We start from the raw sequence: 25,234 nt of genomic DNA, 5'->3' as shown, positions 1-25,234 counted from the left end.
GAGCCACCACGCCTGGCCCCACGGCCTTTTTTAAGCCTGTACTTTACAAGTTTTAATGTCTGTTTTGAGTGTGTTTTTAAATAAGAACACAGTATTCTATCAAAGTAGATTTTGGGTCTGAGGTGATTAGAATATTGGGATGTTCTTCCCCCAGTTTTTTTTTTTTTTTTTTGAGACGGAGTCTCGCAGTCGCCCAGGCTGGAGTGCAGTGGCCGGATCTCAGCTCACTGCAAGCTCCGCCTCCCGGGTTTACGCCATTCTCCTGCCTCAGCCTCCCGAGTAGCTGGGACTACAGGCGCCCGCCAACTCGCCCGGCTAGTTTTTTCTATTTTTTAGTAGAGACGGGGTTTCGCCGTGTTAGCCAGGATGGTCTCGATCTCCTGACCTCGCGATCCACCCGTCTCGGCCTCCCAAAGTGCTGGGATTACTTTGTGTTGTCAAATATTAAAATATATTCTAAAACATTGAAAATTTTAAGTGTAGCATTGTTCAGCGGAATAAAACAGAAGCACAGGAGGAACAGATCCAAGTATATGAAAAGGAGATTTTAAATTAGTGGCTAACCATTATGAATATAAGTTAGATTCCCATCTCATTCATTACAAAACAGTTTATTCCATGTTAATTAATAGTTTAATTCTTTTTTTGTTTCATTTTGTTTTGTTTTGTTTTGAGAAGGAGTTTCGCTCTTGTCGCCTAGGCTGGAGTGCAGTGGTGTGATCTTGGCTCACTGCAACCTCCTCCTCCCAGGTTCAAGCGATTCTCCTGCCTCAGCCTCCTGAGTAGCTGGGATTACAGGTGCCTGCCACTATGCCTGGCTAATTTTTGTAATTTTACTAGAGAGAGGGTTTCACCATGTTGGTCAGGCTGGTCTCGAACTCCTGACCTCAGGTGATGCACTCGCCTCGGCCTCCCAGAGTGCTGGGATTACAGGCATGAGCCGCTGCACCCGGCCAATATTTTAATTCTAAAGATAAATTAAGGCAGGGCATGGTGCCTCATGCCTGTAATCCCAGCACTTTGGGAGGCTGAGGCAGGAGGATCACTTGAGCCTAGGAGTTCAAAACCATCCTGGACAACATGACAAGACCCCTTCTCTACAAAGAAATTTAAAAATTAGCTGGATGTGGTGGCATGCACCTGTAATCCCAGCTACTTTGAAGGCTGAGGTGAGAGGATCACTTGAGCTGGGGAGGTTGAGGCTGCAGAGAGCCATGATCATGCCACTGCACTCCAAGCTTTGGTGACAAGGCAAGACCCTGTCTCAAAATAAATAAATAATTAATTAATTAAAATAAATTAAAATTCTAGAAGAAAACAGAGGTGTTTTCTATGTCCATCTCACCCAAGAGCAGAAATCATAAAATAAATGATTGTTGTAATTTCATCAAGTAAAACACTTAAACATTCTGTATATCAAAGAACATTATAAACAAAGTTAAAAGACCACATATATGACTAACAAAGGGTTAATATCCTGACTGTTATAAACCAACAAGAAAATAGTAACTCAACAGAAAAATGGGCTAAGGACATGAGTGCCTTAAAGAAGAAACGGAATTGCCACTGATTTGTTTTTCTAAGACCACCAGAGCGGGCACAAAAGAACCAGCGACTAGGCAAGTGTAGGAGCAAAACTGCAAGTTTATTTTGGTCACCTAAGGTGTGGGGAAGAGGTCTGTCGGCCTCCAGCAAAGAAGGCCGACAGAGTCCCCCGGTGGGGCTCTCGGACGGAGTTCCTGCAGTCCTGACATCCCGACAGGAGTGGAGGACTGAGGAAGGCCGTGCGTGGCGTCCCTCTGGAGCGGCTTTTCTAGGAGTGGGAGGGCAATAGGCGGGGCACGGGCGTGTGGGGGGTGGGGGGGCGTTCCGCAGGTGCAACCAGGTAAATGTTGGTCTCTTCGGATTGACATCACCTGGCGCATGCCTAGTTGGTCTGCACCTTCCTGGGTTGCCGGCTGCATTTTCGCACGTGCGGGAAAAGTTGGGGGATGAAGAACCCGAAAGTGCACCATCTTGCCTCCGTTCGTCCAAACAGTCCAACCTTTTATTGATAATAGTGATAAGGGGCGCTGTGGTCTGTCTGGCTACTTCCTGCTGTTAAGGGGTGTCGTTAAGGTCGGGGCCCATGGTTGGCATTTGGACGTACGGATGAAGAATAAAATAAGGCACAGTATTAGTATAGGAATGAGGAATGGAAGCATTTGTTGGAATAGGGGCAAAACCCAGAAGGAAGGTCCCAGCAAGGTTGAGGAGTATGAGATAGTTAAGAAAATTTAGTAAGTTTGAGGCGAGTGGAGGAAAGCCAAACTGATTTCCACTGATTGCTTTCGGTAGGGGCCCTTTTTAGCTGGGAATGAGGAACGAGTGCGCAGAGTATTTGTTGGCCAGGCAGCAATTAAGGAGTGGAGTTTTTGTGGAGTGGATGGCTTTCCGCTTACTCCTACTACAGAGATATTGGATGGAAGGCTAGGTCCAGAGAAGGACGGCAAAACAGAATAGGTAGCCTCGCTGTTGATTAAAAAATTGATTGTCTTACCCGCTACCAGGAGAGTTACCCGCGGCTCGGCGAGGGTGATGGGGGTCCCCGAGTCTCGGCACCTTCAGTTGTAGTTGTCGTCCAGATGTAGGAGCTGGAAGGAGCTCCCAGGATCCTGGGAAAGGGGGTCACGTGGAGACGCAGCACCTGTTCTCAGGGTGGGGCAATCAGACTTCCAGTGTCCTCCCTGCTGGCAAGCAGGGCAGGGGGCTGCTGGTGGACGAGGGTTAGGACATTCACTGGCCCAATGTCCTGACGCCTTGCACTTATAGCAAGGCTGCGTTGGGGCTCGGGGACCTTGCGGACACCTGTTGGCATAGTGTCCTGCCTTGCCGGACTTATAGCAGGCTCCTTTCGTAGCCTTGGAGTCTGCGGAGTGTGTACTCTCTGGCCTGGGGTTACGACTGGGCTGTAAAGCCGCTGCTAGCAGCTGTAACTTCTGTTTGAGGCGAGCCTGCCGTCTCCTCTCTGGAGTTATAGACCTTAAAGGCTAATTTAACCAGGTCTTGTATTGGTGTCTGAGGACCATCCTCTACCTTTTGAAGTTTTTTACGAATGTCAGGAGCTGATTGAGAAATGAAATAAGATGCCAAAATGGTGGCCCCTGTGGGGGAGGCCGGATCTAAGCGGGTATACTGGGTTAGAACCTCAGTCAGTTTAGGGTAGAGGTTAGGATAACCTGGAGGTTATGCCAAGTTAAGTCATAGGCCTGACAAAAGTATCTAAATTCCTTTATGTAGATGGTGGGATTAGCTGAGAAATCTCCTAAACACTTCTCAATTTTGGAAAGATCGGCCAATGAAAAAGGGACATGTACTCTGACTACCCCCTCCGCCCCAGCCACCTCTCGCAAAGGCGCTAACAGTGTAGGAGGGTGTGGGCAGAGATAGGGGACTCAAGACAGCCAGTTGGGGGCCCCGAAGGAGGCACGGGACCAAGTGAATTACTAGTAGGTAAGGAAGAGGAAGGAGGAGTCTGGATGGGGGGAGGAGGAGGAGTCTGGGCAGGAAGGGAGGGGGTGGAGAGAGCGGGGAGAGAAAGAGGAGTATAGGGCAGATTGGGACGAGAGCGTAAGGCCCAAAAGCCTTGTATGTAGTTAATTTCAGACCACTTGCCTAGCCACTGGCAGAAATTGCTGAGTTCGATCACGCCACAGTGGAAAGGAAAATTAACCGCTTCCTCCTAAGGTCTTGTTCAAGCTGTAAGGTTTTTAAATTGGCTAGGAGGCACCCTAAGGGGGGTGCTCGTTGGAAATTTGGACTGGGGGGGTTTCCCGTTTGTTTCCTCTTTACTTACACAATGGACACAATGGAAATGGAAGTGGATCTCTGCCTGGCTTCAAAGCGTCCTTTGGAACCAGCAGAGACAGACTGGAGGCTCATGGAGCCAAAGTGGAGATTACCTTCAGGCGGACGTCTCCGTCCTGAACGGGTCTCCCGAGCCAGTTGGTGGCTCAAAATGGACCTCGGACCTGCGCAGGATTTTTGGCCGAGGGAGGTAAAGAGGAGACAAGGGCACTTACCCCAGAGAGGCCGGTGCTCTTTGGAAATTTGGACTGGGGGTTTCCCGTTTGTTTCCTTTTTACTTACACAATGGACACAATGGAAATGGAAGTGGATCTTTGCCTGGCTTCAAAGCGTCCTTTGGAACCAGCAGAGACAGACTGGAGGCTCATGGAGCCAAAGTGGAGATTACCTTCAGGCGGACGTCTCCATCCTGAACGGGTCTCCCGAGCCACATGGTGGCTCCTGAGCCACTTGGTGGCTCAAAATGGACCTCGGACCTGCGCAGGATTTCTGGCCGAGGGAGGTAAAGAGGAGACAAGGGCACTTACCCCAGAGAGGCCGTGAGAGTGAGGGAAGCGAATCTCAGGTCCTGGTCCGTCTGTCGCATGGGAGCAGGAGGAGGTTCCTCAACCCTTAGAGGCCTGAGGAGGGGTCTCCTCCTGGGTCTTTGGCACCAACTGATTTGTTTTTCTAAGACCACCAGAGCGGGCACAAAAGAACCAGCAACTAGGCAAGTGTAGGAGCAAAACTGCAAGTTTATTTTGGTCACCTAAGGTGTGGGGAAGAGGTCTGTCGGCCTCCAGCAAAGAAGGCCGACAGAGTCCCCCGGTGGGGCTCTCGGATGGAGTTCCTGCAGTCCTGACATCCCGACAGGAGTGGAGGACTGAGGAAGGCCACGCGTGGCATCCCTCTGGAGCGGCTTTTCTAGGAGTGGGAGGGCAATAGGCGGGGCACGGGCGTGTCAGGGGGCGTTCCGCAGGTGCAACCAGGTAAATGTTGGTCTCTTCGGATTGACATCACCTGGCGCATGCCTAGTTGGTCTGCACCTTCCTGGGTTGCCGGCTGCATTTTCGCGCGCGCGGGAAAAGTTGGGGGATGAAGAACCCGAAAGTGCACCATCTTGCCTCCGTTCGTCCAAACAGCCACCTTACTGCATGTTACATTCGTAAGTCCAGATTATGATCCACTTCTCTCTGCACTTCGTGTTCTTTCCTTTGACTTCATCATCTAACCTTCTGTCCTAACTGTACCTTGATAATACATTTATTTGTTTGTTTGTTTTGAGACGGAGTTTCACTGTTGTTGCCCAAGTCGGAGTGTAATGGCACAATCTTGGCTCACTGCAACCTCTCCCTCCCAGGTCTAAGGGATTATCCTGCCTCAGCCTCCCGAGTAGCTGGGATAACAGGCATGCACCACCACGCCTAGCTAATTTTTTTTTTTTAATGTAGTAAAGACGGCGGTTTCACCATGTTGGTCAGGCTGGTCTCGAACTCCTGACCTCAGGTGATCCACCCACCTTGGCCTCCCAAAGTGCTGGGATTATAAGCATGAGCCACTGCACCCAGCTGATAACATGTTTTTTTGGTTGAGTAGGCAGAGACCCTCTCTTTTTTTTTTTCTAAAAGTTTTCTTTTCTGTCTGTGCCCATTTATTCTTCCAAATAATCACCTTTTCAAGTTTTTTAAATGACCTTCTTTGGATTTTTGTTGAAATTACATTAAATTTAAAACTTATTTGGGGGTGGAATTGACATCATTACTGTATCCAGCCTTCCTTTCCTGGAGCACAGTATTTCTGTTTATCAAGATCAACCTTTTTTTTTCTGAGACGGAGTTTTGCTCTTGTCGCCCAGGCTGGAGTGCAGTGGCGCAGTCTCATCATCTAACCTTCTGTCCTAACTGTACCTTGATAATATGTTTATTTGTTTGTTTGTTTTGAGACAGAGTTTCACTCTTGTTGCCCAGGCCAGAGTGCAATGGCTCAATCTTGACTCACTGCAACCTCAGCCTCAAGTGATTCTCCTGCCTCAGCCTCCTGAGAGCTGGGACTACAGGCGCACACCAACACGACCGGCTAATTTTTTGTATTTTTAGTACAGACGGGGTTTCACCATGTTAGCCAGGATGGTCTCGATCTCCTGACTTTGTGATCTGCCCGCCTTGGCCTCCCAAAGTGCTGGAATTACAGGCATGAGCCACTGCGCCCAGCCAAGATTGACCTTCTTAAACAACTTTGTCATCATGTGCTTCCCCTGCTCAGACATCCTCCTTGGCAGCTTTTAACCACATGTTTCTCAAATCCTTTCCCAGCTTCCTGTGCAGCCTCTCCTTCTCAGCCTGGCTGCCTTACTGTCTCAGCTCAGATCTCTGGGCCTTTTCCCACACGGCTGCTTCCCTCTACAGTGTTCCTCCTACCCCATACCCCACCCCACCTTCCCCTCCTCTCCAGGTTGTACCAGCTCCAGGCCCCTGCCCTTGACAATACTCCTTCCCGCGAGGAGCACTTCCTCTGCTACCTCCTTAAGCATGTATTGGATTTCCCACTCACTTGGCAGTTGCACTACTTTGTGACACTTAATTCTGCCATTTTATTGTCCTAATTGTTATTTAGTCTCCTTGTTTAGCTTCTTGCAGACACCAGTTCTGTCTCACAACATTTCTTTATGTCCTCTGCTCTACTGTTCACTAGAGGAGCCTCCCACCACAGATAGCTGTTGAGCACTTACAATGTGGCTGGTCCTATTGAGACATGCTATAAGCACAGAATACACACTGGATTTCAAAGACTCTGTACAAAAGAATGAATTAATAACTTTTATATTGACTAAACGTTGAATGGATGTAAGTTCTTTGACATATTTGGTTGCATAAACACATTATTAAAATTACCTTCACCTGTTTCTTTTTTGTTTTTGTTTGTTTGTTTGTTTGTTTCATTTTTGAGACAGAGCCTCACTCTGTCGCCTAGGCTGGAGTGCAGTGGCACAATTTCAGCTCACTGCAGCCTCTGCCTCCTGGGTGCAAGCAATTCTCCTGCCTCAGCCTCCCGAGTAGCTGGAATTACAGGTGTGTGCCACCATACCTGGCTAATTTTTTTGTATTTTTAGTAGTGACGGGATTTCACCATGTTGGCCAGGCTGGTCTTGAACTCCTGAACTCTGGTGATCCACCCGCCTCAGCCTCCCAAAGTGCTGGGATTACAGGTGTGAGCCACCATGCCCAGCCTCTTTTTTGATTTTTTAAATGAGGCTCATAGAAAGTTTTCATTGATATCTGTGTCTCACATTTGTGTCTTGTTTTATGTTTCTGTTGGACAACATAAGTCTAGAGTGCACAACATAGTGACTCAAACACAAGAAATGCTCTCAGGCTGGGTGCAGTGGCTGACACCTGTAATCTCAGCACTTTGGGAGGCCAAGTCAGGCTGATCTTGAGCCTAGGAGTTTGAGACCAGCCTGGTCAACATAATGGGACCCCCATCTCTAAAAACAATACAAAAATTGGCCAGACATGGTGGCCTATATCTGTGGTCCCAGCTACTGAAGTGGAAGGCTGAGGTGGGAGGATCACTGTGAGCCCCGGAGGTAGAGGTTGCAGTGAACCATCATTGCGCCACTGTACTCCAACCTGAGTGACAGAGTGAGACTCTGTCAAAAAAAAAAAAAAAAAAAAAGATGCTCTCAAATTTTTGGTTGTTAGACATGAATGAAAAAAACAGCTAGCTCATTCCATCTGAGCAGTTTTCACTCTATCTCACCCTTTTTTCTTGCTTAGTGGGAAGCTGGGGACTACTAATTTGTGTCCCCGCTAGGTGGGACCCAAATCCAAGAAACAGAAATTAAAGAAGAAACTGATCAAAATGTGAAATAAACGCTAGCTCCAAATGCAGCCTTCTGACTTTGTAAAATGAAAGACCTAACTTAAAGAGACAGAGAAGAGATTTAGATAACAAAAGAGACTTAGGGATCACTTAGGCAGTTAACCTCATCTAAATTGAAAACTTTCCCCATTAAATGGTAAAATAAATCATTGTTTCAAAACTAAAATTTGAAAATTAAAAATAAAAGCTGTTTTCTACTACAGAAAATCAAAGGAAGTAAGAGGATGAGCATTGCAATGGGCAAAAAAATCTTAAACGAATTCTTGTGGCCAAATACAAATAACCAGTTCAAAAACCTTGCCTCTTACTGACACATGGGTGGAGATCTCCTCAACAGCTGGCTTTCTTCTCCCTCTCTCTGCCTCTTCCCTTTTCTTCCTACCTCTTCTTCCCTTAGATTTCTTTCCTTTCTTCCATTCCTCGCCTTAAAAAAAAAAAATCTACTTCCTACCTTCATGTATCTTTCTTTCCTAACTCATCATAATATTAAATTAAAGCACACTTAAAGTACATTGCTCATTTATGTCTTTAATTCTCATAGAATTATTTATTTTTGAATACAGTATGGCATTAGGATTCTAACTTTTAAAATAGATAACTAACCAGAGCACTATTTCTTAATATGCCATTGTTTTCTTCTTCATTTGTAATGACAATAATGATTATTATTATTATTGAGAGCTTGCTATGGCAAAGCAGTGTTTTGAGAGCTTTGCCTGTATTTAAATTCCTGGTTATGTTTCTTGAATAAAGGTCTTCCTCATTTTGGCTGGGCACAGTAGCTCCCGCCCGTAATCCCAGCACTTTGGAAATGCCAACGTAGAAGGGTCGCTTGAGGCCAGAAGCTTGAGAACAGCCTTGGCAACGTAGCAAGACCCCGGTCTCTCAAAAAAAAAAAAATCAGCTGGCTGTGGTGGCATGCACCTATAGTCCCAGCTACCTGAGAGGACCACTTGAGGTCGGGAGTTCAAGGCTGCAGTGAGCCACTGCATTCCAGCCTGGGCAACTGAACAAGCCTCTTGTCTCTACATTTTAAAAAGAAGAAGTTATCCTCATTATTAGGCATTTAGAAATGAACTCATTAGTTATTTTCTTTTGTTAGCACATTAAAAAATACAAACTAAATAGCTTTTCCACTTGGGTCCCCAATTTTTTATCTCTCTGGGAATTAAAAATCTCTCATAAAAACAAGTGCCCTACCTTCTACTTTAAGACTGGAAGAGGAGTTAGTGAGACCAAGAAATTCCACTTTTCCATTTCTCACCAGGGATATTACTTATAGGTGTCTTTCAGGTTGCAGAAAAGATGGAAAAAAGGACATGTGCACTCTGCCCCAAAGATGTCGAGTATAATGTGCTGTATTTTGCACAATCAGAGAATATAGCTGCTCATGAGAATTGTTTGGTAAGTTACTTGAAAACATACTTCAAAGTACATGAGTACTTTTAGTGTAGGACACACAAGAATAAACAACACTTTGGATACAGAGAATAACAAGTTGGCCATGGTTTGGGCTTTTAGGTGAAGATTGGGGAGCTTTTTTTTTTTTTTTTCCTTGAGATGGAGTCTCGCTCTGTTGCCCAGGCTGGAGTGCAGTGGCACAATCTCGGCTCACTGCAAGCTCCGCCTCCCGGGTTCACGCCATTCTCCTGCCTCAGCATCCTGAGTAGCTGGGACTACAGGCGCTCACCACCACGCCTGGCTAATTTTTTTATATTTTTAGTAGAGACGGGGTTTCACCATGTTAGCCAGGATGGTCTCGATCTCCTGAACTCGTGATCTGCCTCGGCCTCCCAAAGTGTTGGGATTACAGGCGTGAGCCACCATGCCCGGCCTGGGGAGCATATTTTTCTGACTTTGAACTGTTTCAGAACTTATCACCTATGATTACTGGTAATTTTATTTGTAAGTGGTTAAAATACACAAAGAGAAAGAATTGTGCTGAAGAAGCTTCTTTATAGATATTTTAATGAAATATTTAAAATATAGCAGACACTGATAGATCTTCTACCCAGATATAATTTCTATCAAAGTCTACAGATTTCTGAGATTTATCCATGTTGGTAAACATAACTCTAAGTCTTTCATTTTAAATATGATGTTCGATTTCATGACTATCTCACCATTAACTGTTCTGTGAATGGGCATTTAGTTTTTCCAGTATTGTTTTCTATGACTAACAAGTTGTCATGAACATTCTTGTCTAGGTCTCCTTTTCATGTGAGAATTTCCCTCGTGTAGGCTATATGGCTAAGAGCAGAACTGTTAGGCACAGGAGTGGGGTGTTTTGTACTTCACTAAATATCCCAAATTGTTCTTCAAAGAGATTGTACCATTTAATACCCCTAACTTACCAAACATCATAGCTTAGTCTAGCTCACCTTAAACATGTTCAGGACACTTACGTTAGCCCACAATTGGGCAAATCATCTAACACAACGCCTGTTTTATAACAAAGTGTTGAATATCTCAAAAAATTTATTGAATACTGTATTGAAAGTGAAAAACAGAATGGTTTATGGGTACTCGAAGTACTATTTCTACTGAATGCATGCACTATTGTAAAGTTAGAAAAAACTGTTAAGTTGAACCATTGTAAGTTGGGGACCATCTATATAAATGAAGATATGTGTAGATTATACGAAAATACTATGCCTTTTAGATAAGGGAATTGAGCATTCACGATTCTGATAGCCTCGGGGGTTCCTGGAACCAATCCCCTGCAGACACTGGGGGATGACTGCACTGTGGCTTTACTAGTAGCCTTGGCTGTTATTTTGGCACTTTGAATTTGTGGATCAGCTTTTCATGTTTGACCAAAATTCCTCTTGGAATTTTGATTGGAATTGCATTGCCTTTATAGATGAATTTGGGAAAAAAATAGACACATTCATATATTAAAATATATTATAAATAATTAATATAAATAATCAGAGAGACAGACCCTGTTAATGGATGGGAAAAAGACACATTCACATATTATAATATATAATGTATTAATATGTTATTATATATTAATATATACTATGTTAATATATATTAATAATATATAACATATATGTGTAGTATAATATATTGTATATTAATATATCAATTATATATTATATAAAATATATAAATATAAATATATATTATTTTTATATAATATAATTAATATATATTAATATATTATATATTATAACATATGAATGTGTCTTTTTTTCCTATCCATTAGCAGAGTCTATCTCTCCAATTATTTAGGTCTTTTATAAATTTCAGAACTGTTCAATAATTTTTATCTGTAGACATATAGAACTTGGGGTTAGGCATATTCCTGGGCAAGTTTTTTGTTTTGTTTTGTTTTGTTACTTTTTTCTAAAAGCTTTTTAAATGAACTATTATCAGTATATATGAACACTATTGCTTTTTATTTATTGATTTCATCCAGCAACCTTACCAAAGTCTTATTAGTTCTAAAACCTCTCTAGATTTACCTGGATATATTGCCTGTGGACAATCCTCATCTTTAAATAAGAACAATTTTATTTATTTACCTTTAATTCGGAGGACTCTTCATCTCTTTTTCTTGTTTGTGTTTTTCCAGAACATTCAATTATAGCAGTGATTACAAGCAATTAAAGTTGGGAGCCCTGTCTTGTTTCTGATATTAATGGGACGCTTCAAAATCTTATCATTAAATTTGTGTATGTTTTACATTCTTAATGATTTCATTTTATTAAAATAAGGAAGTTACCTTTATCTCTATTTTGCTAAAAATTATAGTGTATTGAATATTACAAAATGCTTGTTCTGCATCTATTGAAATGATCCGGGTTCTTTTTCTCTCTCTGGCCACAAACATTGCTAAATGCTTTATTTTATTTTATTTTTTTATGTGCATAATTTGATGTTTATTTTAAATTACAAATTTATGAAAAGTTGCATATGCAGTACAAAGAACTTTTTTTTGGTCAGAACCATTTTAAATTAAATTATATGTTATCTATCCTGAATACTTTAGTATGATTTTTTTTTTTTTTGAGACAGAGTCTTGCTCTGTCGCCCCAGGCTGGAGAGAAGTAGTGCGATCTTGGCTCACTGCAACCTCTGCCTCCCCGGTTCAAGCAATTCTCCTGCCTCAGCCTCCAGAGTATCTGGGATTACAGGCGCGTGCTACCACGCCCAGCTAATTTTTTTGTATTTGTAGTAGAAACGGGGTTTCACCATGTTAGCCAGGATGGTCTTGATCTCCTGACCTTGTAATCTGCCCACCTCGGCCTCCCAAAGTGCTGGGATTACAGGTATGAGTCACTGTGCCCAGCCTTTAGTATGTAGTTTCTACAAATAAGGTGATATGGTTTGGCTATGTCCCCACCCAAATCTCACCTTGAATTGTAATAATCCCCACTTGTCAAGGGCGGAGCCATGTGGAGATAAGTGAATCATGGGAGCGGGTTTTTCCCATGCCATTCGCATGATAGTGAATAAGTCTCACGAAATGTGATGGTTTTATAAAGAGGAGTTCCCCAAAAATTTCTCTTGCCTGCTGCCGTGTAAAACATGGCTTTGCTCCCCCTTACCTTCTGCCATGATTGTGAGGCCTCCCCAGCCACGTGGAATTGTGAGTTCATTAAACCTCTTTTTCTTTATAAACTACCCAGTCTTGGGTATGTCTTTATTAGCAGCATGAGAACTGACTAATACACAAGGACATTCTCTCACACTATAACAATGTAAACGTCAAAATCAGGAAATTTTGTTATACTACTACCATCTATTCCTCAAACCACTGAGGTTTCACCTGTTGTACTAATAACAAATGTGTGTGTGTGTATGCGCGCTTTTTTTTTGAGACGAGGTCTCACTCTGTTGCCCAGGGCTGGAGTGCAATGGCACTATCATACCTCACTGCAACTTTGACCTCCTGGGCTCAAGTGATTCTCCCACCTCAGCCTCCAGAGTAGCTGGGATTATAGGCATGTGCCACTGTCCCAGCTAATTTTTTGTACTTTTTGTAGAGATGGGGTTTTGCCATGTTGCCCAGGTTGGTATCCAGCCCCTGGGCTCAAGCAATCCTCCCACCTCAGCCTCCCAAATGCTGGGATTACACGTGTGAGCCACCATATCTGGCCTAATAACATTTTTTACAACAAAAGATTTTCGCTCAGGGGTTGCATTTGGTTTTCATGTCTTAAGTTTTTTCATTTCATTCTGTTAGTAATGTGTGTTATACTTATATATTTTTTCTGCTGTGAAACCATTCTTAGATTAACACCATTTAATGGTGATGTTTTATTTTTACTTATTTATTTGAGACAAGGTCTCCCCAGGCTGGAATGGAGTGGCATAATCATAGCTCACTGCAGCCTTAAACTCCTGGGCTTAAGCAATCCTCCTACCTCAGCTTCCTAAGTAGCTAGGACTACAGGCACGTACCACCATACCCAGCTAATTTTTTATTTTATGTTTGTAGAGATGGGGGTCCCACTATGTTATCCAGGCTCATCTCGAACTCCTGGCCTCAAGTGAGCCTCCTGTCTCAGCCTCCCAAAGTGTTGGGATTACAGGCATGAGCCACCGCTCCCAGCGGTGATGTTTTTATTCTAATATACTGTTGATGTTGATTTGCTACCATTTTTTTAGTTAACTTTATTGGCATAATTTACATAAAATCAAATGTACCCATTTTAAGTGTCCAATTCAGAAAGTTTTGAGACATGTAACCACATGAGACCCATGTAACCACTGCCACCATCAAGATATAAACATATCCATTACCCCAAAGGGTTTCCTCAATGCTCTGTGCAATCAATTCCTTCCTACCCCAACTCCCTATCGATTTGTCTTATCTTTTCTCAGATTTCATATGAAAGGAATCCTATCGTTGTCCTCCTTTGTGTCACTTCCTTTGCTCAGCATACTGTTTTAGATTCATCCATGTTGCATGTGTCTGTATCTTGTTCCTTTATCATTCTTCATAGTACTTAATTGGTATGCATATATCACAATTTGTTTATTCATTCGTCTGTTGGTAGATGTGTTATTCCCAGTTTGGAGCTCTTATGATAAAGATCAGTTCTGAGCATCTGTGTATGAGTCTTTGTGTCTTTATTTAGGTCTTTCGTAATTTCAAAATTGTTCAGTAATTTTTTTTTTTTTTTTTTTTTGAGACAGAGTTTTGCTTTTGTTGCCCAGGCTGGAGTGCAATGGCGTGATCTTGGCTCACTGCACCCTCCACCTCACAGGCTCAAACAGTTCTCCTGCCTCAGCCTCCTGAGTAGCTGGGATTACAGGTCTCTGCCACCATGCCCAGCTAATTTTTTGTATTTTTAGTAGAGATGAGGTTTCGCCATGTTGGCCTGACTGGTCTCGAACTCCTGACCTCAGGTGATCCACCTACTTTGGCCTCCCAAAGTGCTGGGATTACAGGTGTGAGCCACCGCACCCAGCTACTCAGTAATTTTTATCTGTAGAGGTATAGATCTTGGGGTTAGGCATATTCCTGGGCTTGTTTTTTGTTTTGTTACTTTTTTCTAAAACCTTTTTTAAATGAGCTATTATCAGTATATATGAACACTATTGATTTTTATTTATTGATCTCATCCAGCAACCTTACCAAAGTCTTATTAGTTCTAAAAAGTCTCTAGACTTACCTGGATATATTGTATGTGGACAATCCTCATCTTTAAATAAGGATACTTTTATTTATTTACCTTTAATTTGGGGCACTCAATCTCTGTTTCTTGTTTGATTATGTTTCTCTTGGGTAAACAGCTAGAACTAGAATTACTGAGTCATAAAGTGAGTGTATGTTTAACTTTAAAAGTGATTGCATTATTTTACATTTCTACCAATAATATGTAAGAATTTCAATTGCTCCACATCCTCATCAACAGTGGGTCTTGTTATTTTAGGCAGTCCAGTAGATGTGTATTGCATCTCACTATGGCTTTAATATGCCTGAGGGTTAATGATACTGAGCATCTTCTCATGTGCTCATTTGCCATTCATAAACCTTCTTTCATGAAGTGTCTATCCAAATTTTGTGCCCACTTTTAATTGAATTGTCTTATTATTGAGTTGTAAGTGTTTTCTAAATTCTGGATACAAGTCTTTTGTCAGAGATATGTATTGTGAATATTTTCTCCCAGTCTCTGGCTTGCCTTTTTGTTTTCTTAGCAATGTCTTTCAAAGACAATTTTTATTTTGATGGAATCCAACTTACTTTTTCTTTATGCTTTCTGATTTTTATATGAAATCTTTGCCTATGCCAATGTCACCAAAATTTACTCTTAGGTTTTTCATGCCCTTTTGTTTTTTGAGTATAATATGTGAAATATTGATCTTCAATTCAGATTTGTATTCTTCTGGTTTCAACTAGCACATAGAGACTTGAGCCGGTCTAAACATAAAAGAGGATTTATAATAAGGTTTTGGGGGCATTTCATGTTTCCTAAAGGCCGGCATGCAGGTGGGTGTAAGAAACAGCTAGAAAGCCATTGGGAACCTAGAATATCCTCTTTCTAGCCCTTGTTTTTCTTTCTTTGCAGACTGACTTGCTCTGACCACGTGGCTTCAACTATTCCTCAAAGCCCATTCCACACTTTTAGGATAGGGGACCGGACTGACCTAGCTTGGCGTCAGGGTTCCACCCAGGTCAATGAGTTATTAGAGGTCAGGATTACAGAGTATAAAACATGCCTGGAAACCAGGGTCATTCCCAGAGAAATGGGATGGCTTATGGTCTGTTCATCCACCCCCAAAGGTTGCCACTGTTTTACCCCCAGTCCATTTCCCACTCCTGGTTTGATTTTCCACTTTTGGTATGATTATCTGATATGTAGCTTTCAATATTACTTTGTGCATACTCTGGATTTTTTTTTCCAATCTGCAGCTGTATTCTTCAGGACTTGTGGAATGTGAGGATCATGATCCATTTAATCCTGATAGAAGTTTTGATGTGGAATCAGTAAAAAAAGAAATCCAGAGAGGAAGGAAGTTGGTAAGTGTAAATGATGTTATTTCTTACACTGGATGAATAGACCCTCAGGGGATGCATTCCAAAGGAAGTCTATTTGACTGATAAACTAGGGATAGAGAATCTTCTTGGAGAGCTGAAAGAAGTAGGAACTGTATTGGAAACCTCAATTCAACTTAACATTTATTTATTTATTTAATTTATTTATTTTGAGACAGAGTTTTGCTCTTGTTGCCCAGGCTAGAGTGCAGTGACGTGGTCTCAGCTCACTGCAACCTCCGCCTCCTGGGTTCAAGCAATTCTCCTGCCTCAGCCTCCCGAGTAGCTGGGATTACAGACATGGGCCACCATGCTCGGCAAATTTTCGTATTTTTAGTAGAGACAGGGTTTCACCATGTTAGTCAGGCCGGTCTCGAACTCCTGACCTCAGGTGATCTGCCCACCTTGGCCTCCCAAAGTGCTGGGATTACAGGCGTGAGCCACCACACCCGTCCAACATTTAATATTTTAAAATAAACTACCATATACTTCACCAGTAAAGGGATCTGAGTTAGAATGCTTTTGCTGTAAGTAGAAGTAAGCTCAAGTTAAACAGACTTTTACAAAGAGGATGCTTACTTTTTCACTTGATCAGAGAAAACACCTGCTTTCCAAGCTGGTTGATTCAGTGGCTTGATAATGTCATCAGGGGCCCAGATTCTTCCTCTCTGGCCTCCTGTCCCCAACATCAGCTAGTCTCCTTGTGGTCATAGGGTGGGCGCAGGCAGCAACTGAAGCATCGGGCTTTCTTGTTCATATCCAGTGAAAAAGAAAGGTCATCCCTACACATGGAATAAGCCCCGTTCTAAAAGTTTAATTAGGTTGCACCCCTCTTTCTGCACCAACTGCTGGGGGTGGCCATAACTAATCAGGGTCTACCCTGCGAGCTGGGGTCAGCTCCCCATGGGTCATAAGGGGGCTCTTCAGGAAGGAAGAAATGCTGAGAAGTCATTCCACTGGGCTTATTGCAGCGACTTCCTCTCAAGGACCCTTCACATCTTAGTAAGCAGGACAGCAAGTGTGAGCACCTCACACTCTGACTACAACCACAGGGTTAATGACCGGGGACAAACATTTAGTTAGTCTTTGCAAGGCATCAGCATCAGCAGCATCCAGTGGTAGGTGTGTTACATACACTGCTCTAGGTAAACTCCCAGCTATAGGTAAAATGATGCCCATTTTGTAAATCGAAGAAATGGAGAGTTCAGGGTGAAAGGGAACAGTCCAGATGGAATTCTGCAAATTATGCTGTCTTAGGCAGTGTACACAATATTGTAGTAGGTCCTGAAGCAAGTCATAAAAATGGACTGTGTGTGGCCCAGGCATGGTGGTGCATGCCTCTAATCCCAGCACTTTGGGAAGCCAAGGCAGGAGGACTGCTTGAGCCCAGGAATTTGAGACCAACCTGGGCAACATAGTGGGACCCTGTCTTTACCAAAAAAAAAAAAAAAAAATTAGCCTAACACATTAGCATATACCTGTGGTCCCAGCTACTTAGGAGGCTGAGGTAGGAGGATTGCATAAGCCTGGAAAGTCGAGGCTGCAGTGAGCTATGAGCTCACCACTGTACTCCAACCTGGGCAACAGAGTGAGACTCTGTCTCAAATTAAAAAAAAAAAAAAAAGAGTGTGCGGATCCTGCTCTCAATGTGCACCCTATACTAATTAATACTTGGCAAGACTGGCAGCTGACATCATTAGTGCTGACAGTGCCACGTCCCTAGGATTTTGGGTGTGATGAGATGGGTGAACAGGGAGCCCCTCTGATTAGAAAGTAGCAGACAAACCTCAACTAGAATATTTTTGTTGCTCTTCACTAATTGGATTTGAGTGGGGAGACATAGAGTTAAAGAAATCTCTGTGAAATTCTAGTGGCCATCCAGTTATGAAGAGACCCAGGCTGAGAAATGAGGGCAGTTGACTGGAGGCATAATATTTGGCAGAAAGTAGGTACCTGAGGGTTTCTGCAGACCTTGGGATGCAGACTTCCCTACTGGGAAGGCTTTGGGATGGGTTGGAAGTGGAGGATAAAGGAGAGAAGACAGGAAAGTCACCTGAGGTAATAGTTACCCACTCACAGCATTTATGGAACCCTTGGACTATGTGGGCAGATACATGGCACACACCCGTCGTGGGGAGAGGCCAGTGCTGTAGTGGTTTCAGTACAGCTGGGCAAGTGCCTCGAGGGTGAGCAGCAGGGGCCCTCAGCAAGCAGGTTCCTCTCTAGGATTCGGACTACCAATCTGACACAGCCACATGGGCATCCAATAGCATTTCAGAGTAAAGTGGCCAAAAAAGTACAGTTCCATCTCCTACACAAACACACACACACACACACACACACACATATTCCCCATCTAAATCTGCTCATTCTTCATCCCAGTAAACAGCACCATCATTATCCATTTGCCCAAGCCAGAAGTCTAAGGACTCTCTTTTCCTCGTCAACCTCCCAGCCCAACATCAAGCCCGTGGGCACAAACTCCTAGATGCATCTTGCATTCATCCACCCACTTCTCTCAGCATCAGTAATCCACCATAGGGAAGTCACCCATCTTGTTTTCTAAAGCTAGTACTGACCCTCGCCCCACTGTCTCTCCTGCCATCCCTACCCCAGCCCTTCGTTCTCCACCCAGGAGCAGCCCAGCAGCGCGAGTGATCTTTCAAAAATGTTAATCAGTTTATGTTCCCCTTGCACAAAGATAAAACCCAGCTCCTTACTCTGGTGTGTAAGTCCCACATGATCCAGCCTTTACTTACCCTTTTGATCATCCCAAGACTTCCCCGTGCCCACTTCGCTGCTCCAACTGCACTGGCCATCTGTCTTGTCCTTGCTGTAGCTTGCCAATGGGGAAGTTCATTCTTGTGGCCAAGACCCAAGGCCCTCTGCTTAGAATGTCTTTCCTCCTCCTTTTTGCATCTGGGAGCTCTTATTATTATTCAGATCTCAGCTTCCATATCGCCTCCTTAGAGGTGACACATTTTACTCACTGCCCAATCTGAAGTAGGGACCCAGTGACACTCTGTCACTTCACCCTATTTTAATTTGATATAATGTGTATATAACTTTGTGAGATGTTTTAAACTTTGCTTTATTTGATCATTGTACCTTGTCTCCGATAGAATGTAAGCTTCACGTGGACAAGTATTTTCTCTGCTTTGTCCACTACTGTTTTCCTTTATCCTAAAACGGTGCCTGCCACATCGTAGCTACTGCATACTAAATAAATACTATATACTCATGTATTTTTAAATGAATAAATGTTTATTAGCCATTTGTATTTTTTCTTCTGTAATTTGCCAGTTACCATTTTTCTGCAGGTTTTCAGAATCTTAAAACTTTATCTAGTATGCTACATTTTTCTTTCCATCTTTTCCTTGTCTTTCAAATATTTTTTAATGCCCTCATTATAAAAATGGAAGTTTAAAATTTTTGTATAGTAGGCTCTGTCAGTCCTTCTGTCGCCCAGGCTGGAGTGCAGTGGTGCAATCACAGCTCACCACAGCCTTGATTTCCCGGGCCCAAGCTATCTTCTGGCCTCATCCTCCCACATAGCTGGGACTACAGGAGTGTGCCACTATGCCCAGCTGATTTTTAAAGTTTTTTTGTAGAGATGAGGTCTCACTGTGTTGCCCAAGCTGGTCTCAAACTCCTGGGCTCAAGCAATCCTCCTGCCTCAGCCTCCCAAAGTACTAGGATTACATGCATGGGCCACCACACCTAGCTTGTCAAGAGTTTTCATTTGTGGCTTCTGGGTTTTCTTCCTGCCTTAGACAGCCTTCCTTGCCTCCATACTATGCTTTTTTCTTTCTCCTATATTTCCTAATCTTTAAGAGTTTTTTGTTTAACATTATCTAGTTAGAGCTTTAATCCATGTGCAACTTATTCAGGAGTATATTGTGAGGTAGGGATCTAACTTTATTTTTTCCTATATACATAGCCAGTTACCCTCCTCCCAAATTAAATTATCGTTCTTGTATGCTCTGATTTGAATTTCCACCTTTATCATAACCTTATTTCTTGCCTATATTTGAATTTCCTTTAACTGTGTCTGTGCTTGCTTGTGCCGACCCTGGGCTATGGTGTGAGTGACCTCCTGTTCTGCAAGGTGAGTTCACTGGGCCCCCACGTCATTCAGCCAGAGTATCATGCGGATCAGCCTTGGTCCTGGCTGGATTCCCCTAAACCAGTTAGGCTGCTGTGGCCACACACTGCCTAGCCATCATGACACCACTCTCACATATAAAATACCAGATAGATAAATAAATACAAGGCAGGGAGCAAATAAATTGAACTAAGAAAAAACTGTTAATAGAGTTGCAGAATTTTTAAAAATGTTTGGCCCTACTACCTAGATTCCAAGGAGGTTTCCCTTACTTTATCTCACATTATCCTCAATAGCAACTCTGTAAGACAGACATTATCACCCACGGCAGGGTCTAAGTCCGAAAGAGAAATCACACCACTCTTGGTAGCACAGCCAGTGGCCACTCTCGCCTGTCTCAAAGGGCCCCCTAATGGGGCCCCTTGCCTGGAGCTGGACAAGTTTGCCTGCTCTGCTTTTTAGAAAATTATTTTTAAAATAGAGAGGTTTTTTTGGAACAAAAAGCATTTCCTGCTTTTAATCAGATCATTACAAAACTGTCTGTCCAAGCATTCCGGTTAGCTGAGGTTTTGCCAAAATTCCCAAATGAGCAGCCAAATGTAAGTACTGTATCCTAATGTTTGTAACAGGATGGAACCTTGCTCATGATGCCAGGATAAAATGCAGGGCTCCTGGAACTTAAATAACATGTAATGATATCTTTGAATTTTAACAAATAACAACAAACAGGTACTTACTCAGTAAAATCTATTCTTCTGTAGAAATGCAAATTTTGTCATAAAAGAGGAGCCACCGTGGGATGTGATTTAAAAAACTGTAACAAGAATTACCACTTTTTCTGTGCCAAGAAGGACGACGCAGTTCCACAGTCTGATGGAGTTCGAGGAATTTATAAGTATTTAATAAAACATTTTTAAAACCACATTTGGGGGACTGGGATAAGGAATGGTTAGATTAAGACAAGGAGACTTTTTTTTTAAATAAATAAAGACTAATTTTATGTAAATGGTTTTAAAATGAGAACACAGCCAGTTTGCGGGATGCCCAGGGGTTACGTGAATTTTGAATTTCAGTGAAATATATATATATATATAATTTTAGTCACAATATCTTGAATAATGAGATCAATGTTAGGAGAGCATGATTTTTTTAAATATGATTTTTGTGAGCTATGTTACATTCTTTTTTTTTTTTTTTTTTTTTTTCTTTTTGAGGCGGAGTCTTGCTCTGTCGCCCGGACTGGAGTGCAGTGGCCAGATCTCAGCTCACTGCAAGCTCCGCCTCCTGGGTTTACGCCATTCTCCTGCCTCAGCCTCCCGAGTAGCTGGGACTACAGGCGCCCGCCACCTCGCCCGGCTAGTTTTTGTATTTTTAGTAGAGACGGGGTTTCACCGTATTAGCCAGGATGGTCTCGATCTCCTGACCTCGTGATCCGCCCGTCTCGGCCTCCCAAAGTGCTGGGATTACAGGCTTGAGCCACCGCGCCCGGCCGCTATGTTACATTCTTAAGATGATTTTTTAAAATTCCATTCAGAGGTTGCTGTTTTTTCCTGCTGGTGGGCATATATTCCCAATTTTCCCATAGTGTTCCAGGCACTATTTTATTTATTTATTTAATAACCACTTGCTTTATGCCAAGCATAGTTCTAAATGCTTTACAAATGTTAACTCATTTAATCCTCATAACAGTCAACTGAGGTAGATACTATTATCTTCACTTTCCAAAGGAGGAAACTGGGGCCTTGAGACACTCAGTGACTTGTCCCCAGGTTACACAGCTAGTCAGTGGCAGAGCTAGGCTGCAGGACTTCCGAGTCCTTGCTCTTTGCCACCATGTTGTCTTCAGGTATGGGAGCTATATATTCTAAAACACAAGGGCAAGCCTACCATTGAAAGAAGCTTGCTAAACAATTTTAAATGTAATTTTGAGCAAGTTCCGTAAGTATTTTGTTGCTAATCAGACATGAAATGTGTAAATATGTACATTTCATACTGCACTTCTTTTTATATTTGATTTTCTAAGAAACTCACAGGTTGTTATAGTCTCAGAGTTTCATTTTTATTATTTACCTTCCCAAAGAACTTGTTTTGGTATGACCTTTAAAATGACCTTAAACATAAGATCAAACGAAAAGGAATGAAGTCCCTGCTATAGCTTAAAGTTTGAAAAACCCATTAGAAGAACTAACAAATAGGGACCCAATAAAATAGTCTTCTTGCATTGTTTTTTCAAGGAACAGGTGAATTTTTATGCATTTTTAAACTGAATTTAAACTTTCATGCCTATCACACATGAGGCACCTTGCTAGGTGCTACGAGATACAAAGAAGAATAAAACATAGATTGAACCTCAGAGAAGTTATCACCTGATGGGAAGGCCAGAAGAAGGGTCAATGCAAACACAAGCACATGGGATAACCAGAGCAGGAGGGGTTACATGAAGGGAGCTTGGCATTGAGTTGAGAATTGCTGACACTGTGGAATGGATGGGAACATGGGGGTTCATCCTGATATTTTCGACGCTGTTTTATATGTTTGAAAAAATTTAAGTACTTGGGAAGTGAAAGTGCTCAGAGATACCAGAATCAAAGTGGAGGAGATTAACTTTGTTTCGGTGTTGCTGGGAAGGCTGCATGGAGGAGGTGGGAAGTGGTATAAGATGGGAAGAAACGGCATTCTCCTAGGCAAGGAGGCCACTGCTTCCTGAGAGTCCACGCCATCTGGAGAGGAAGGGAGATGAAGCTGGGTGCCGAGGAGGAGGAAAGGTTAGAAAGAAAGCAGCCTGAGCAGCTCTATAAAACGATTCACTTCATTTCTTTTTTGTTTTTTTTTAAGACGGAGTCTTCTGTGGCCAGGCTGGAGTGCAATGGCGCAATCTCAGCTCACTGCAACCTCCAGCCTCCCAGGTTCAAGCGATTCTCCTGGCTCAGCCTCCTGAGTAGCTGGGACTACAGACATGTGCCACCACGCACAGCTAATTTTTGTATTTTTAGTAGAGACGGGGTTTCACCATGTTGGCCAGGAAGGTCTCGATCTCTTGACCTCGTGACCCGCCCGCCTCAGCCTCCCAAAGTGCTGGGATTACAGGCATGAGCCACTGCGCCTGGCCTCACTTCATTTCTTCATCGTAGCCTGATATGCTGCTGCTTTCTATTGGAAGATACTAATCAGTTCTAGGCCCTTTGTAGGTCAAATCTAAGATCTGGGGCAAATATCTGTTTTCTTTGAAAACTACTTTTTCCTCAAATTACTGCATGCAATTTTGTGCTATTTATTGTTGAAAACCAGCAGAATCTTGTACAGTCAGATGGAAATCTGCATGTCTTTAGGTATCTTTATACAGTAAAATCCCACTGACCACTGTATATGAACTAGTATTGTTCATAATATTTCATCAGTACTCATTCCTTGAAAGAACATAATCATCTTCCTAAGTCCCTGAGGGCACAAAAGACATCTGACTGAGCCTCCCGTCTGCACTCAGTATGGGTCACTAATTTTATACAGGTTTAAACAGCTTAAAAAAACCCAAAACTTTAGTGTGACACCATCATGAAAAGTAGGGTAGTATGTTTTTAATCACAAAAATAGACATGATATTTGAAAACTGTAAATAAAAATATTTTACAATTCTTTGAAATTAAATATTTCAGACTGCTTTGCCAACAACATGCTCAATTCCCGAACAGCGGTCAAAGTGGTAAGTTCCTAAAACTTAGCACTGTGGGTTTTAAAGAAAGGTAAACATTTAGGTAATATAAGGAATAGTCCAATTTTCTAGCCTCATTGAATTAAAATATAAATACTTGAGTTAAAATTTTACATATCTAGAAAATTGACAACTTATTTGTGTACTATGTGATATAACTAATTTTTTCTTCTTTATGAACAAGACCTATTCTCTTTGAACCATTCCCTGGTATCTTTCATTCTCCCTGCACTCACAGAACCAAACTAAGACATGGGAAAAAGCCTTGACTTTTGGGACTGCTTCTCTTCCATAAGAATTTTCAGTAGATAAAATTTAAAAAGCGCTGCACCTTCCCTGAGTGAAAATTCCCTAAGGATGCATGGTTAGCATTTCAGTTCTAATTAAGGCAGACTGGATCCTGGCTTAACTGGAGTTATGGGATATACTTTCATTCATGAGTGGAACAGCAGTGTCTTAGCAGTACTAAATCTGCAATGTTCACTGTGAACTGGAGTCAGACCTCGTTGGAAGACTTAGTTCTGCGTCATGCCAACTGCATTTTATGGTGATAACAACTCTCCAAATAGCACCTCTACAGTCACTTTTCAGTCATTACCCTTTTAACTCAGCAGGAAATGCTATTACAAATTCTGCTTTAAATCAGTGTTTACTGACGGAAAAGCATCAGCAATACACACTTTGTCATCTATTAAATATCTTCATCTTTAAAGTCTGTTTTACTTTGAATATCTTCACTTATGAGTGAAATTGAGTGCATTCCCATATCTTTTCACCAATTATATTTGTTTTCCTATGACCTAATTTGTTCATTTTTCTATTCAATGCACCCTCTCCCCAGAGAGTTCCCCATGTGCCCATTTTTTCTACTCAATTTACCTGTTTTGCATTAAACTTTTTTTAATTAACCCTTTATCATAAATGCTGCAAACACTTAGTCGAAGTTTGCCATATCTTTTGACTTTGTAAAAACTTTTGGCATATGAGTTGTATATTGCATGTAGTCCAACAGTAATCTTTTCCTTTATGGATTCCAATTTTTAAATGGTTTATATTTTTAGCTAAGTTTTCAGGAGTGAAAAGAAAAAGAGGAAGGAAGAAACACCTCTCAGGCAATCATATACAGGTAATTTGACTTAGTTTTTATAGCTTTGCACTTCTTCATACAGAGTCCTTATTTAAACCAGTCTGAATGTCAGGTGAAATGTACTTTCCAAATCATCCAAACAGACAGCCTTTGTAGAACATTCTTCATTTGTGTTCTCAGCTAAGGCTGCTCCTGAGGCTGCCTTTTTAGGAAGAATCCCATAGTCGGGAAGCTCTTAGATAATTCCTAGATGATAGTATCACAATGAGATGAGCATGAAAATGAAGCTGGAAGTTCCAAGCACATAACCTTCAGAAGGTGACATTCTCTGAGTTCCTATAAATTCCCTGGCACCAAACTAGTGAGAGCATCTGACCCCACAGGTGCTTACAGTTAAAATGGGCAGAGGGTGCAGTCAGACATCCTTATGGAACCAAGTATTTCCCAGCTGCATGACCCACACCTGACCAAATTTGTAGCTCTTATAAACTTCTGGATTATTATGTATAAAATGTATGAAAATATTTTGGGGATTTGAAAGTTTTATACATCAGCACGTATAAGCTAAATTCATATAAGCCAGCAACCTTCACCTCCTTCTGTTTATACAAGGGGTGCTTGTCAAACACC

The 25,234-nt window shown here is 42.3% G+C and overlaps 1 protein-coding gene across 4 annotated transcripts in view; it reads left to right on the top strand.

Annotated features, from left to right (window-relative positions):
* The window catches only part of PHF11 (PHD finger protein 11), a 37,916-nt gene that overhangs the window by 6,478 nt on the left and 6,204 nt on the right, over window positions 1–25,234 (top strand). For 3 of the 4 annotated variants that reach the window (XM_033176876.1, XM_033176879.1, XM_033176877.1), the window contains 5 exons: window positions 8,990–9,111; window positions 15,581–15,688; window positions 20,570–20,703; window positions 23,462–23,508; window positions 24,579–24,643. In XM_033176876.1, the coding sequence (XP_033032767.1) occupies window positions 8,990–9,111; window positions 15,581–15,688; window positions 20,570–20,703; window positions 23,462–23,508; window positions 24,579–24,643 (476 nt within the window). The remainder of the gene's footprint in view (window positions 1–8,989; window positions 9,112–15,580; window positions 15,689–20,569; window positions 20,704–23,461; window positions 23,509–24,578; window positions 24,644–25,234) is intronic. The other variant, XM_033176878.1, reaches the window with a different exon arrangement.

Source organism: Trachypithecus francoisi, unplaced genomic scaffold (assembly GCF_009764315.1).
Source record: "Trachypithecus francoisi isolate TF-2019V2 unplaced genomic scaffold, Tfra_2.0 Lachesis_group18, whole genome shotgun sequence".
NCBI lineage: Eukaryota > Metazoa > Chordata > Mammalia > Primates > Cercopithecidae > Trachypithecus > Trachypithecus francoisi.
This window is presented reverse-complemented; position numbering and strand designations above follow the sequence as displayed.